Below are 15,118 nucleotides of genomic sequence, written 5' to 3' on the forward strand. Positions count from 1 at the left end.
TTCTATAAAGCTTGTCCAACCTCTCAACAGTATGCACCCATGAATGGAGCATGGATAGATCAGTTCTCATCAATACGTCTCGTTATACTGTCCCATATCTACTGCCGTTTAATTGACTGGAAGAAAATAACTGAGTTCCTGAGCTCTGAGTCTCTTCATGCTGCTTCTTCACACACACTCACAGCTGGGGCTAACAGGGCACATTAAATTTTATGAACCTTCACTTCAGAAAGAAGGGATCGAGATAACGTGAGAGAAAACGGAGGCCTGTGTTAAACAAACAGAAAAAGATGCTGAAGAGCTCTTCTTTATGTGAGTCGCGGTCAGATTGTCTCAGTCTGTGATAAGTGTCAGTCAGTACGAAAAGCAGCATTCTATAACTCTCAGGGGAAGGATGTGGTTTACTGTTATGTGACTGCTGATATATGATGTATGGGTCACACACATGCACACGTACGAAGGACCAGGATTCCATAAGATCCTTCCAACACTATAAGCAATGCCCTCAACCAGATAAGACATCAAAGAGGGAGCCAGATTTACAAGACACGGCGAAGCTCCTTTAAAAAATACTGCTGTGCAAATGTTTATTCTACTCAAAATGTCAGAGAAAGAAAAAGGGGGGGAGGTGGGCCTCTAGTTTTTAATGGAGATGTATAATGTAGACTTCGAGCTCAATGTGAAACTGCAAGGTGTACTTAAAGTAAATATATGTCCCTTACTTTCTCAGAACAGAGCCATTTACTCTTAAAGATCCCTCAGGAATGCCTAATCATTTCGGTACTTTTGGCATTTTTAATGCCAATGTTTGTAATCTGTTAGCATGGATTTTACACTCTCTTCGAAGGGCTGGCTTTGTGTTTTAGAAGATGTTCTCATTACCAACACCAAATTGAGTCATCAAGCCAGGTTTCTCCTTATATTCCTCCAATTACTTTAGACCTTTTTAACAGTTAAGGTGTGAAAGTGCCGTGTTTAAGAATGGCAAGAAACAACAGTTACTCTCAGACTTAAAGCAACATTATGTAGCATTAATACCTTAAAGTAACAGCTTCAAAATCATTGTGATGCTCCTCTGACTTGACCAATAAGCCTGGAGTTGATTGTTGCAAGTCTGGGTTTGGCATGCCATCGACTGCACTATGTAACTTTGGTGAAGTAGGCAGGAAAACGCTAGAAAACTACGTATTGCTGCGTAACCATATTCCTGTAAAGTCCTGTACTATTACTCTACTGTGTCAGTCCACATGCTTCTTTCACTGTCAGCGCTGGTTCTGTATCCCTCAGCATGTCCAGAAATGTATGTAAACGTGTCCTATTTGCGGGGTGGCTCAAAGCATGAAATCCACATCCTGACTGTAGAGGGAGCCCAAAAGCAAGAAATATCAATTCTCGCATGCTGCTTTAAAGGGCCCATTTACAAAAAAACTGACTTCCCGCACTGTTCTTAGTTTGATGTCATTTGTAAAAATTTCAAATCGCAGTATTTACGCTCCAGTCTGTACAGTCAATATGGGGAAGCTAACCTGCAAGCTGTAGGACTTTAGAGAACAACATTGTTTTTGCAATGTCATGAAAAAGACATTTCCATATCTCCGCTCTCTTGCACCTGCAGTTTTCCACTTGGGCCTAACTTTTGAATCTGGTGGCTGTTCTCCATATTGTATCCAAATATCATGACGTATGGACCAATATAAATGTTCCAAAATGAAAAAATACATCTTTTTACATTGACTTCCATTGAAAATTCCATGTGTAAGTCTATACAGTCTACAGATGTTTCAATCTAGACTGCTTTTTAAATGAGGCTCAACTCAGTACAAACTATTCAGGCAAATCTACAAATACAAACACATACACACAGTAACCATTATGGCACTGTGTCAAAAATAATTCTAAAGGACAAAGAGGTTGGAAAGTTTGAAGAAAGAATATGCAAAAGACATTAGAAATGGGTCCTTTGAGCAATACAATTGGTAGACACTAGAGGGCACTGTGGAGTTCCCTTTAACCTTGGTCTGCAAGTTCACCTGTGAGGCCTCTCAAAACATGCTCAATGACACATATACTGTAGTTGCCGAAACTATAAAACACACATGTATCCCTATCTTTATTGGCTCATTATTACAACTAATGTCTGCATTACTGTAGGTAGTTAATGCTATATTTAAACCCAGTTAACTTTAAGAGCATAGTAGAAACCTTTTTTCCCCTGAGATTAGAAAACAAACAAACAAACAAAAAAAAACATTAGTCTTTATACTAGATGTTGGAACATTGCTGTGGGGATTTGATTGCATTTTGCCACAGAGGCAGTGGAGATGTCTAGTACTGATGTTAAACCACTTTAAATCATTACCCTTATTGGTTTCTAAATTTGCCCCAACAAACAATGATGATTTTATAATATATATATATATATATATATACACACAACTTTTCTTTTCATAATATATATACAGTTTTCAGCTAATTAATTATTCATTAATAATGTAAAAAACATTTGTGAACCTTTCCTTTTTCTTATAAATGCATTCAGCTACTTATACCCATTGCTAACAGATGTGAAAATTCACACACACACTCACACACACACACACACACACATACACATACACACACACACACACACACACACACACACACACACACACACACACACACAGCTTGTCTAGTCCCTTTAGAGAAGTGTTGCCAGTAGAATAGGACTCTCTATAGCAGAGGGGTATAAAGCATCCCCCAGCATTGAGCTGTGGAGCAGTGGGACTGTGTTCTCTGGAATGATGATGCTCCATTCAATACTTTTGAGATGTATATAACAGCGATGCTATTCTTCCTCCTACAGTGGAGCATTACAATGATATTGGAGCTGTTATTTTAAGCTAAAAATGCTACATCGTGTTGCTTTAACTGACTTGGCCACCAGCTGCCACTGGGTTGGACCTCAATGAATGATTGAAATGTAGAAATTATTTCGCTTTATAAATGATCAAATATTATAGATTTTATTAATAAATTAATTATTATTAATAAACATAGGTGTTCTAAGACTACTTTTGCGAACTGTATACACAATAGTCAGGAACTATACACCTAGTTCAGGCCTAGCTAATACAAAGCATGGTAAACACCTTTCACTGAATAAGACCTTATACCATTGTTGTTCTTCAGACACCAGCCTTGTTCTAGGACCAAAAAGTTCCACCCATGATTTCAATGTTTAGCAAAGACTTAAAAGTCCAACTTCCAGCTGGACTCAGTGATAAGTCTCATTCAGGCTTGGCTCTGAAGTGGCGAGAGGGAGTTTAAGAACATTAGCGGTTTGTAAAGTGAAGCACTCATGGCTATCTTGGTTCCGGTGCGGTGTGTGTAAGGGGACTGAACATATGTGACTGATGGAGGGAGCACAACACGGCCAGGAACGGCCATGATGGAGCAGGCAGTCAGTCCAAGACCCTGCCGTGGGCCAAGCCCACCCACAGCCTAACTTAAGGACGCCACAGAAGCATGCAGCGTGCAGGGCGGCTATCAATGGATCCACAGCGACAGTGAAGGAGGAGTGGAGGTGTCTGCTTCTCTTCATATAAACTCCGCTTTAATCTCAACACTGAGATTAAACCTCTGTTTCTCCAGTTCTAATGATGGAAAAGTTCTCTGGACACGTAGCAGAGCATATTTCACCTGATGTATAACGCCACTGTAATCCCATACCCTTATTCCTTTTAAAAGCTGCCAGGGAACTTTATATATTTCAGAATCTTTAATGTGACCAGCACAGAGAAGAGGGGGGAGGCATTGTGGCGTATTGTAGGTCAAAGTGTACTTGATTAAGGAGACGGTTTCTGTTTGCTCTCCAGTCTAAGTGGCACAGACTGTGCTTGAGATTTTGTGTGTATGTGTGTGTGTGTGTGTAATGAATGTTTGCCCAGCTTGCAGTGCAATGGTACCCTAACCTCTGTCTACACCAAGACGTACCACACTGGAGTGGCCTCTATTAATAATAGCTACACCCTGTAGACAAACACAGGTCTGCACAATACACCCACATGCTGCACATAGAGAGTGTGGATTGCCAATTAATGATACAAAATATGATACATTTATGTGTTGAGAAAAATATCAATAAATGACAGTATTGCAAACTGTGTTGGCAAATGTGATATGTAAAGAGATTTATGTGGAGTGTTTATTTTACTATTACTATTAGAATAATACACAATACAATACATTGTTGTTTGATTTGAGTGTGTTGCCATTTCCAAAGCCCTGCTTGAAAAAAATAATCCAGTATTTACAGCAATTATCCAGTGCATACTGTACTTCATCTAATCAACCCTTAATTAAATAGTCAATATTATACATTTTCTTTGCATTTTAGTTCCCCCCTAAAACCCACTTACAAAATTCTCTCTTTATCTTTTTTAATTGAACAGAAATTATGTATTGGTAAAATTGTGTTCCTGGGTCCTCATTAAGCAACATTTCCATTTAGTTTCTTTTCAAATGACCCTTTTAGGAAGCAGATACACCAGTCAACCAGCCAGTTGATTTGCCCACTTAGGGTAATTCCAGGCATGCACTAACAAGCATTACAGTCACTGTAATACAGTAAGCAAAAATACATATGTCCATTCCTTCAATTACATTGCCAAACATAATGATAGCAATACACTGAATAGCTGTGGCCATACATTTGTTCTTCAATGAGGCTCAGCTATGATGGTTTTAGCAGAAATATACACTAATACTAGCTGATATCTTACTAGGTAGAGTATATGGCTTAAATATTTGCCAATCTGACAGTAAAACACATACAATTCAGTCTAGCAAGGAAATTGGCGATATGATCTTGTGCAGTGTTTATGCTGAGCTAATGTTAGCATATCGGTTTACCCTAACTGCCACCCAGTGGATATAATTTTGCTAAATATAGTTTTTATTGCAGGTTACAATGTCTGTTAAAGGGTTAAGACTGATATGTTGCTGTGTAAAGAAAACAGTTGGTCAAACTACACATTTTTTCTTATTTTTTCCCAATGCACAGTATTATTTCATGATAAAAATATTATATATATATATATATATATATATAATATTTTCATCATGAAATAATACTGTGCATTAGGATTGCTACTTCTCAATTAAATAAAAGGAAAATGCGTATTTTGACCCAAGTATAGAAAGTAAAGGAACGTAAAAGAGTACAGTAGAGTACAAATGATACTTCCCAGTTTCCAACACCATTACTACTAATAAACAATGATGTGACTGCCTTTTTCAATATCATATGTTTTAGAGTAATTTGTGTTATTATGTAATTGCGTTTAAATACAGTAACTGAATGTAAGTGAATAATAAGGACACACCTGATTTAATACATTATTCGTAATTATAAAGACCAACCTCAATCACTTCACTGAAAAACACTACATTCTGATTTCTGACTACTGGATTTATGTTTATTTGTATGTATTCAAGTGTTACAGGCAAATACACTTCTACTGCTAAGATAAATAGTAAGTAGAGTAGAATATTGCCCAGTGCTGTATATGATAAACATATAATAATAGTTTTGTCCATGTGATTCAAATATATTGGTTGGATTGTGTGTTCTGTGGTTCTACATGTCATTTGAACACAGAACCTGCCTTTTACATTATACGATAAAATTTTTTTATTGAGCTAACACAAAAACACATGCTCAAGCACACTCCCATAGCCTTGTTATGGCCTTGTTTTGTGGAAAGAAATACATCCTTTAAATATACGCCACATGTTTTTCATTATTTCTTGACATCAAAACAAATGATCTGAAGTGCAACCTCAAAACACAGAAGCAAAAATATATTGCAAATGTAAAGTATTTCATAGTTAATTATCAAATTAAACTATTGAGTATTTTACAAAATCATCTTATCAAAAGAAAAGAAAATTCCTAATTTTTAACATCCTAATCACACAAAAATTAGCTATATACATACTTTGTGCAATATTACATAGAGTAAAAATGCTTACATAATCCTTATACAATGTGATACAGTGATGTAAATATTACACTATTTGCAAATAGTATTTTTCAATGCTTCGTTCAATATATCAAGATTGGTCTGAAAAATTAGTGAACAAAATGTTAAATTAAATAATAACAAACTATTTACATTAAATGTTGTCAAATTATCTGCCTGATTTGATCTCTACTTTTGAAATATGATAAAGTCTAGATATTAGTATTATTACTATTTAATAACTTAACTTCAGAGGATCTTTTACAGCTCTGTATTTTTCTTTTAGTCATCTCTTTCCTTTTAATGACAACTTCCTAGTGTTCTGCTAATTACTGAAAACTGTGGCAAACATACTGTATAAGAATCATTTTTATGTTTACCAGCAATGAAATTAGTTTCATATTGATTCCAGACTTACTATACTGGAATTAATATTTTGAAATGGAGAAAAGTAAAAGGAAATCTGGATCATTGGAACAGACAGTAGGCTTATACAGCAATAACAGAGAAACAGAGCTGCCTAAATATTCTTTCTTTTGCTGGATTGATTGAGGATAAAGAGGAAGGTAAAGCAGGAGGCAGTCTAAACTTAGCTCCGTCTCCACCAGTACCCATAAATACCCCGTAAACACACATAAATAACCGGCCATATGAATGAGCCCGGGGATGGCCTGCTGCCCGAATAAATCATCATTTGGGTTAATAGAGACACAGAGAGATGGGCTGATGAGGAGAGAGACAGAGAGAGAGATGTTGGTATCCATCATGTGGTATTTTCAGCGCTGCTGTTGAAGCAGTAGATGAAGTGGGGGCACAAGGCTTTGCAGAGGGCACAGTTTGACCTTTGGCCCCTTAACCTCTCTAATCCAAACTCTATTAGCCCGTGGAACTCCTCTGCTCTGCCATTTACTACTTGATGGTGCAGCATGGCTGTGTAACTGTTGTGGACTGTTGTACTACTTCAGTACTGCCTGAGCTATTTTCAGCATTCTTTGCTTTTGGTGAAGTGTCAGGCAGGGATATCTGCTCGTGATATAGTAAAGCTAACCTACCATGTCAGGTATTGGTCGTTTTACGAACAAGGTTAGAATTCTTGTAATATTCAGATTACATCCATATTTACATTGTATATACAGTACATATTGTTGCTGTTATGCTAACACTTTGTGTCACCAAAATGGCAACTTTACAGGAGAAGGAAAACACCCTAACTTTTAAAAGAAGTCCCCATTAAAGGATTTTATCAAAGGTTTTTTGGAGCTTATCTTTTGGTCTATTCATTATGGCTGCATGAATGTTGATTAACACAATGTAATATAATATATAATGTAATATAATATAATGTATAATATATTATGTGTCCAAAATTGTCCGAACACCTCCTCTAATAAACCTCCTCTAAAAAAATCCATCTTTATTTTTCAGTCCATGGCATTGCAGTCCAAAGCATCAGAACTGGGTATCTGGCACTTTCCTCTGAGTGCGTTGGTTGACCAGTGGCATTGCATCGGCAGTAGTTTGAAAAGAGGTGGCGGCTGGTTGAGCATGTGTTTGAGGAGGCATGTGTCAGTCCTCACCCTCTTAGTGTCCATAGCCTTACATGTTATAGTGTATATCTGAACTGCACATTACAACTGGACAGCTTTGATTATCAAAACACATTTCAATATATTTCTAATTATTTTATAGTTTTGAATTTCATATAAGTGAACTATAGTGTGTTTAACCAAAGTACATATGAAGAAAAAAAAACCTGAGCAGAATTGTTTAATTGTTTAGCAGTAAGTATGTTTTAGCCTGTAAAAAATCAATAGCTATAAAACAGTTAATCCATACAAACAGTTACAGTGGTTGTACAGTAGTAACTAGTCAGACTGTGCACAGGTTTGGTTGCTGACGTCTCTGTTCTCTCAAGCCACTGTATGGATAAACTGGTTGTTGCATAAGAACTATATAATGCAGGTCTACAAGGAGAAATTTGTAAATGGTTAAGCTAAGACTCTACTACACCCCCACCCCAAGACATATCTAGCATCCCGCATACATATAGATAAAGTGTGTTGCACGTTACTGATGATTCAAGCTCACTGTTAGACTAGTCTGAATTATATATTGGGTCCCTAGGCCATTATTCTAATACACATTACAAACCACACACACACACACTCTTACACACTCATCAGTGAAAGCTCATAAGACTTGATCAGCGCTGAAGAATGTGGCGGCCCATACCTCACGCAACTCACCCCCGTGTGCCCCCATTGACTGTCAGCAGGCACATTCATCCTCAGCACGGCCAATGGAGGCCAGCGGCAGCTCAGGCCTCGGCCAATCAGGAGTCAGGGAGCCTTGACACTTCGAGAGATGTTCCTATGTGTTTCTGATCTGCTGCCTGGCCGACACAAAACAGAACCCTCTACGGCAAAATAAAGCAATTAGCCAATTACACCACACTGGCCTATTAGAAAGACTGCATCGGCGCTGTTTTCTTAGCCTCTATCCTCGGCGATAAGCCTGGAGAAATGAAGGAAAGAGAGAACAGATCATGTGGCGAGGATAGAGGGAGAGAGAAGAGTGATGGGGATGAAGGTTGTGGAGAAGCTTAGAAGTGTATACGCAAGGAGTCTGTCTTTATTTAGGAGAAGACAAATGAACTGAACTCTGCGTAACACCCCGGCTCGCCGAGAGAGATACGAGGAGAGCGAAGTGATGCATTGAAGTGCAACAGGGAAAGTATGTGCAGTATTAATCTGAAAATGGTTTGGAAATACAGTTTCATCACAAGGAGCATTGGGACCTCCGTACTACGTACATGCTTACACCTACATAACTAAGTGTAATTGAAAAGCTGTGTGTCAGAAATCTTCATACAATAGTCAGATAAATTGTGGTAGCTTACATGGGGACACCTGACCTCTAGCCTTAAAGGATTCAATAGATTTTGGCCTTTTTTCCTGTTCCATTTTACTTTGAGGACCATTTCTGTGGTTAAAGGTACATCTCAGGTCACTAGCAACACATGGCCTCATGTCCCCTCATGTGCATTTAAGGGCTAAAGGGTATTTTTCAATACCTCTTCTTTACTAGTTTGTAAACTTGGAGCTTTTCCCCTTGGTTTGGTTTGTTTTTACACAGGGAAATAAATCTGCCTTAAAATGCCTCTCCATCTGAGAACGTTCTCTCCACTTATTGATTAGACATGTCTGGGACAAGAGCAATAAAGTAAATACAGGAAGAAGGTCCTGTGTTCTAGACTAGTGCACATTTCTGTGCATCTTAATATGAAGAAATGGCAGAGACTACATTTGTTCATAGATGTAGTAATTATCTAGGCAATATACCAGGTTAACACCTGGCTATGGGAACCGTTTAGCTCAAGCATGAGGTCAGGACGTATTCACACCACATGCATTGCCGCGGGGGCAATTATTGAATTCACACCTGACCAAAAGAATTGCAACTAGGGTGAGTCCAATTTACCTAGTATGAAAATGCCCCAAGTTAAAGTTTAGATTTAAAACATATATTACTTATTATAAATTTAAAATAATTAAAAATTCATTCACAGTGGAGAAATCCGATAACTAAATAGGTGTTGAAAAATAGTCCACTAAGAGAACTTTTTGGTTTTGGACTAGAAATAAAATGGCTGTATTTGGCTGTATGACCCTGGTTCTTATCACCACCACTGTAATGAAATCTGAGTCGGCGCATTTCTCCACAATTACCTGTTCTTTACATTACTATTTACATTTTTTACTTCATCACTTACTTCAGTGGAAATATTCATTTATTTTCTTATCCACTTCTTCCTGGTCCTTGAAAATGCTGGGCACAAGGCAAGAATACCCCCTGGACAGGGTGTCAGTCCATTTTTGGATACCATTCACTCACACATAGAGGTGAATTTAGCCTAGCCAATTCACCTACCATGTGGTTTTAGGAGAGAACTGGAGCTGCTGGAGAAAACCCACACCAAACCCACATACCAAAACCCACATAATTCCTCACATATAGTAACCAGAACAAATCAATCTCCCTAGTTATATATAATTTAATACATTATTATTATTGTTGTTATTGTTATTGCTCACTCGTTCTTCAGCCTGAAATCTGCAATTAACTGTTAATCATTCATTTCTATTATGTTTACATGTTTACAAGTAAAATAAAGATTACACAAAAATAATTTCCTAGCAATCCAGTCCTGCATGCCTATTGACTTTAAAGATAGCACTCTGTATTGTGGAGGTATGAGGACTTTTGGGAACACTTATGGATGTTCTGATTAATGACATTCTTACTGCTTTTAAATGATCAGTGCTGAATATAATCATATGAAACACTTTGGTATCAGTGAGACTCATTTACCAATAATAATTAAAATAATAATAAGAAGAAATGTCTTAAATGTGTTATTGTTGGAAAAGTCCTAACAAAAAGTCAATGTCAGATTCATGATGTGTTTTAAACCACAGAAACGTTCACAGCTATGCTCATATAAGTATGGAACCTATTGTTCTCATACATTTAAGAATCTGAATTAAGCACAAATTGATGAATGTCTGAATCTTTGTGAAAACTGTGTAAGTGGGTTTTAAGAAGACATTTCTACTTAAGAATGGCTGATGAATAAGACGCTATGTTTTTTTAGGTAGGTGACATATTTAAAAATGCCAAGGGAGCATTGTTCTACTCATAATGCAGTGAAAAAAACCACAATACTCTCGTATATGCAGTGGCACATGACTAATGAAGACCAAGTTCCAATAAGATAAGCAAGCAACAGCATTTTCATTAAGGACATATGCCTGCATGTAACTTACTGTACCATGTAAACATCATGACTCATTGCTATAATTAACATATGCTGTATCAGACAACTGTTCTGCAAAGTATATCATGAGTGAGATGTATAACAGCAGCAATTAGAAGTACAGTAGCAGCACTGCAGAGGGAGCTACAGCATACTTACATGTGTATCTATGTGTGTTAATAGATAATTGTTTTTGAGAGTCAGGTCAAGCCCACTAAGAAACCAGATACATTCCTATTAGGCAATCCTCATCTTGGGCTTGAGTTAATGAATTCCAGCTTCATGAAATATCCCACCCCAGGCTTTAACCAGGATCTTAACCATGGTAAAATCCACATAGCAGATTGTTTCACTTACACACTAAAGTAAAAAGAGTATTATACAGTACTTAAACAGTTATTTGACTTGTAACAAGGGTGAAGCCCTAAAAGGGACCTTTAGATGCAGTATAGAGTATACAGTAGAGTATGCAGTTAAGGTTTCCTAATTTAACCAGACAAAGAACCATGCATGTTTGAGGTGCCATGGTCAAATTGTCAGATCCATATCCATGCAGAAATATGTTTCACATACACACATTAAGCAAAAAGGGTTCTATACCGTATTGAAAAAGGTTTTTGACTCCTAATGATAGTGGAGCCCTTTTAGGAACGATATAGAACCATGGTGAGTTGTTAGATCCATATTGCAGAAATACGCTCTGATACTAATGTATGAAAATGGGCTGTATACAGTAGAGGGGCTCTAAACATGGGCTCTAAACATGGGCTCTAAACATGTTTTATTTTTTTTTCCTCGTAACGATATTGGAACCTTGGTCAGTAGTCAGATCCATATTGCAGAAATATGTTTTACACACACACTAAGTAAAAAGGGTTCTATACAGTGTTGAAAATTATTATTTTTTGACTCCTTATGACAGTGTAACCTTTTTATGTACAACATAGAACCATGGTCAGTTGTTGGATCTGTATTGCAGAAATATGCTCTTATACTAATGTATAAAAATGAGCTCTGTGTGGTACTAAACATGGAGTGGAACCCTTTTAGGTACCATAAAGAAACATAGTCAGTTGGGACCTCTTTTTGGTGCAATTTAGAACCTTTCAGATCCATTTTACACAAATATCTCATACACACTAAAGTAAAAATGGGTCTTCTCTACTAATGACAGTAGAACCCTTTTTGGTGCAACAATCAGGTTTTCCACCACTTAAAGAACCCTTTTACCAAGCAAAGAACCACTAAAGCATCTAAATGGTTATTTAAAATGCCATGATTATATATAGACCATTGGCTTTAGTGAAGAATCCTGAAAGAACCTCCTTTTTAAAAGCATATAGGTAAAAGTGCTGGCTGTGTTTACTATAGCAATTATAGTTTTCAAGTGAATGTTTCAATCTTCAAAATAAGTTTCAAATTAATGGCTAAAAAATGTGTTTGATCTACTGAGTGTGTGACATGATCAACAGCAACGATCAAAAGGTCAACCTCACTGTCTCACAACACCTGTAAAAGGCTTTCATGCTGTGCTTATACAATGCTAATATAACACTAATACAATGCTCTCACATTGCTCATCACAGCCACTACTGCCATAAATCTTTCACACAATGAGCCACCGAAGACCTGGGTGGTCTACGTCTCTTTCTCCGCCTACCCCCCCTTTTTATCCATCCTTTACTTTCTGTTCTTCTTCCTTCGTCCTGTCCACCAGTTCTCCATCCAACAGAAGCCTGGATCTGACCGCAAACCCTCAGAAGCCCCATTTCGCTGCGAGAGCAGGAAGACCGCTCATGTTAAAATCTCAGCTCTCCCTCGGCCAGTGCGCCACTCTGAAGAGTCCTGATGTCCACTAAAGCCATTTCAAAACTAATAAACAATTGTCAGAGGAGAGGGAAAGCAGAGAGCTCTCCGGCCATTCTAAAAGCACATCAAAGGCTTCAGGCTAAGAGCCGTCCAGATGAGAAACGCGGACGACCTCTCCAACACACACACACTCATACACACCAGTGCACACTCATATGCACACAAAACCAAGACACACACAAATCATGCATGCACCTCACAAATAACGTAAACCGGCATAACTGCAGACATTTGGATGAAAGTATTTCAGAGCTAAGGGGAGAACAATGTCATTTTAATGGGACCGGGCCCGCACTGAGTGACTGCATAAAGCTCTATAAGGAGTCAGTGACGTATGTGGTGCCAGTTGACAATGGTCACACAGAGCAGTAAGTCTTGGCGGAGGCCTTGTTCAGAGGCTGGAGGGAAATGCTGGAGCAAGCTTCTACTCTAAATCAGGAGATGAAGATGTGTAAACCTGCAAAAGGCCTGAGAGAGTGAGAGGGGGAGTGAGGAGGAGAGAGGAAAGAAGAGGGGAGCAGAGGAGACTGAAAGACCGGAACAGAGGAGCACAAGAAACCGGAGAGAAGGACAGAAAAGAAACGATAAGGAAGAGAAGTGTGTGAGTAACATGGTGAGACAAAAGCAGTAGTGAGCATTTGAGAAGAGCACAAGACAAGAAATCAAAGAGCAACTGAGGACTGAGGAGAACAAAAGGAAAGAGCACACAAAGTAAGAAAGGAGACCGAAAGAAAAGAGATGAGAAGTGCATGAAAAATATGTCAGTAAAGAGAGTGAAGAGAGCTGAGAAGAGAAGATCAGAGAGGATAGAAGCAGAAGAAAACAGAAAAGCTGAACATAAAAGGCAGCAAAAGAGAAAATAATGAGAAATGAAAAGAAGAGAAGAGACAAGAGGTGGAAAAAAGGAAGAGGAATGAGACCATACCAAGACATAGTGGTGGAAGTCTGAGATGAAGAACAGACAAAGGAAGAAATGAAAGGAACAGAAAATAGAAGAAAGGAACAGATGTGTGTGCAAAATATAACAATGCAAGAACAGTTAGAAAAAAAACAAGAAAAGAGAAAAAAACTGAGAGAAGAGAAGAAGACGAGAGAAAAGAACAGAGGACATTAAAAAATAAGAGAAAGCAGAAGAAATAAGAAGAGAAGAGATGAAGAAAAAGACCAGAAGTGAAGAGAGGAGAAAATAGGAATATGAGAACAGGGGAATAGATGAGAATAGAAAAGAACAAATGAGTGAATAAATTGAGAGAAACGAGAAGAAAACACAAGAGATGAGAAGAGAAGAGAAAGTACATGATGAGAGGAGAAAGTAAGATGAAAACAGAGGTGAAGACGAGAAGAGATATTAAGAGATGATGAGAAGTAAAGAGATAAGAAGAGAAGAATAGAAAAGAGAAAGTAAGAAAAGAGAAATGAAGAGAAAGTGAGAGATGGGAGAAAATGTAAGAGAAGATGAAAGTAAGAGATAAGGAAAGTGAAATTAAAAGAAAGTAAGAAATGAGAGGAGCAGGTGAAGAGAAAGTAAGAGAAGAGAAATGAAGAGAAAATAAGAAAAAAGAAATGAAGAGAAATGAAGAGAAGAGAAGTGGAGAGAAAATAAGAGAAGAGAAGTGATGAGAAGAGAAGGAGGAGTAAGGAAAGCAGTTTGGTGTTTCTGAATATAAGTATTAGTATTTTTGACAATAAAAACTGCCACTGTAGACTTTACTGTTTACAGTGTGTTCCTTCACTGCTGACATTTTTTTTCTTTCCCAGTTTCTCTCTTACTCTCTCTCTCTCTCTCTCTCTCTCTCTCTCTCTCTCTCTCTCTCACACACACACACACATACACATACAGTCACACACACGCACAGCACTGACCTGGTCTGGGTGCTGGGCTGCAGAGGAGCCAGGCTGGCTGAGCCTCAGACACAGGGAGCCAACCCCCTGTGTGTAAATGTGTGTGCATGACTGTGTGTGTGTGTGTGTGTGTGTGTGTGTAGGGGGAGGAGATAAGTAAGCTTCACAGCCCATGACATAAATCACATCAAGACATGACAGTAGGACACTGAGCAGGACCACAGATAAAACCAGCAGGAGGGAGAGAGAGAGAGAGAGAGAAAGAGAGAGAGAGAGAGAGAGAGAGAGAGAGAGAGAGAGAGAGAGAGAGAGAGAGAGCGAGAGAGAAAGAGAAAGGAGAGTGAGAGAGAGAGTGTAAATGGGGAGAACATCACAAGAGTGTATGTGGAAGTGTGGAAGTGTGTGAGCGAGAGAGGTTGAGCAAGCGGAGGAGAGAGAGTATGGGAGTTTGTTTTGAGATTGCAGCTCCTCCCGGGCGTGGAGATGATCCAAAGTGCACGACCCAGTTTCCAAGTTCATGAATGGATCCCCCTGTTTGCCGCAAGACGAGAGGAGGAGGATGTGGTGGTGACCTTATTCGTGGCCA

General features: G+C 38.3%; 1 protein-coding gene across 1 annotated transcript in view; it reads right to left on the minus strand.

The window, feature by feature from the left end:
• Nucleotides 1–12,583, minus strand: part of rbbp8l (retinoblastoma binding protein 8-like) — a 36,937-nt gene extending 24,354 nt beyond the window's left edge. The window contains exon 1 of the mRNA XM_072697235.1: nucleotides 12,506–12,583. Within this exon, the coding sequence (XP_072553336.1) occupies nucleotides 12,506–12,546 (41 nt within the window). The 5' untranslated portion in view covers nucleotides 12,547–12,583. The remainder of the gene's footprint in view (nucleotides 1–12,505) is intronic.
• Between the last annotated feature and the right edge of the window lie 2,535 nt (nucleotides 12,584–15,118).

Source organism: Salminus brasiliensis, chromosome 14 (genome assembly GCF_030463535.1).
Source record: "Salminus brasiliensis chromosome 14, fSalBra1.hap2, whole genome shotgun sequence".
NCBI classification, from domain to species: domain Eukaryota; kingdom Metazoa; phylum Chordata; class Actinopteri; order Characiformes; family Bryconidae; genus Salminus; species Salminus brasiliensis.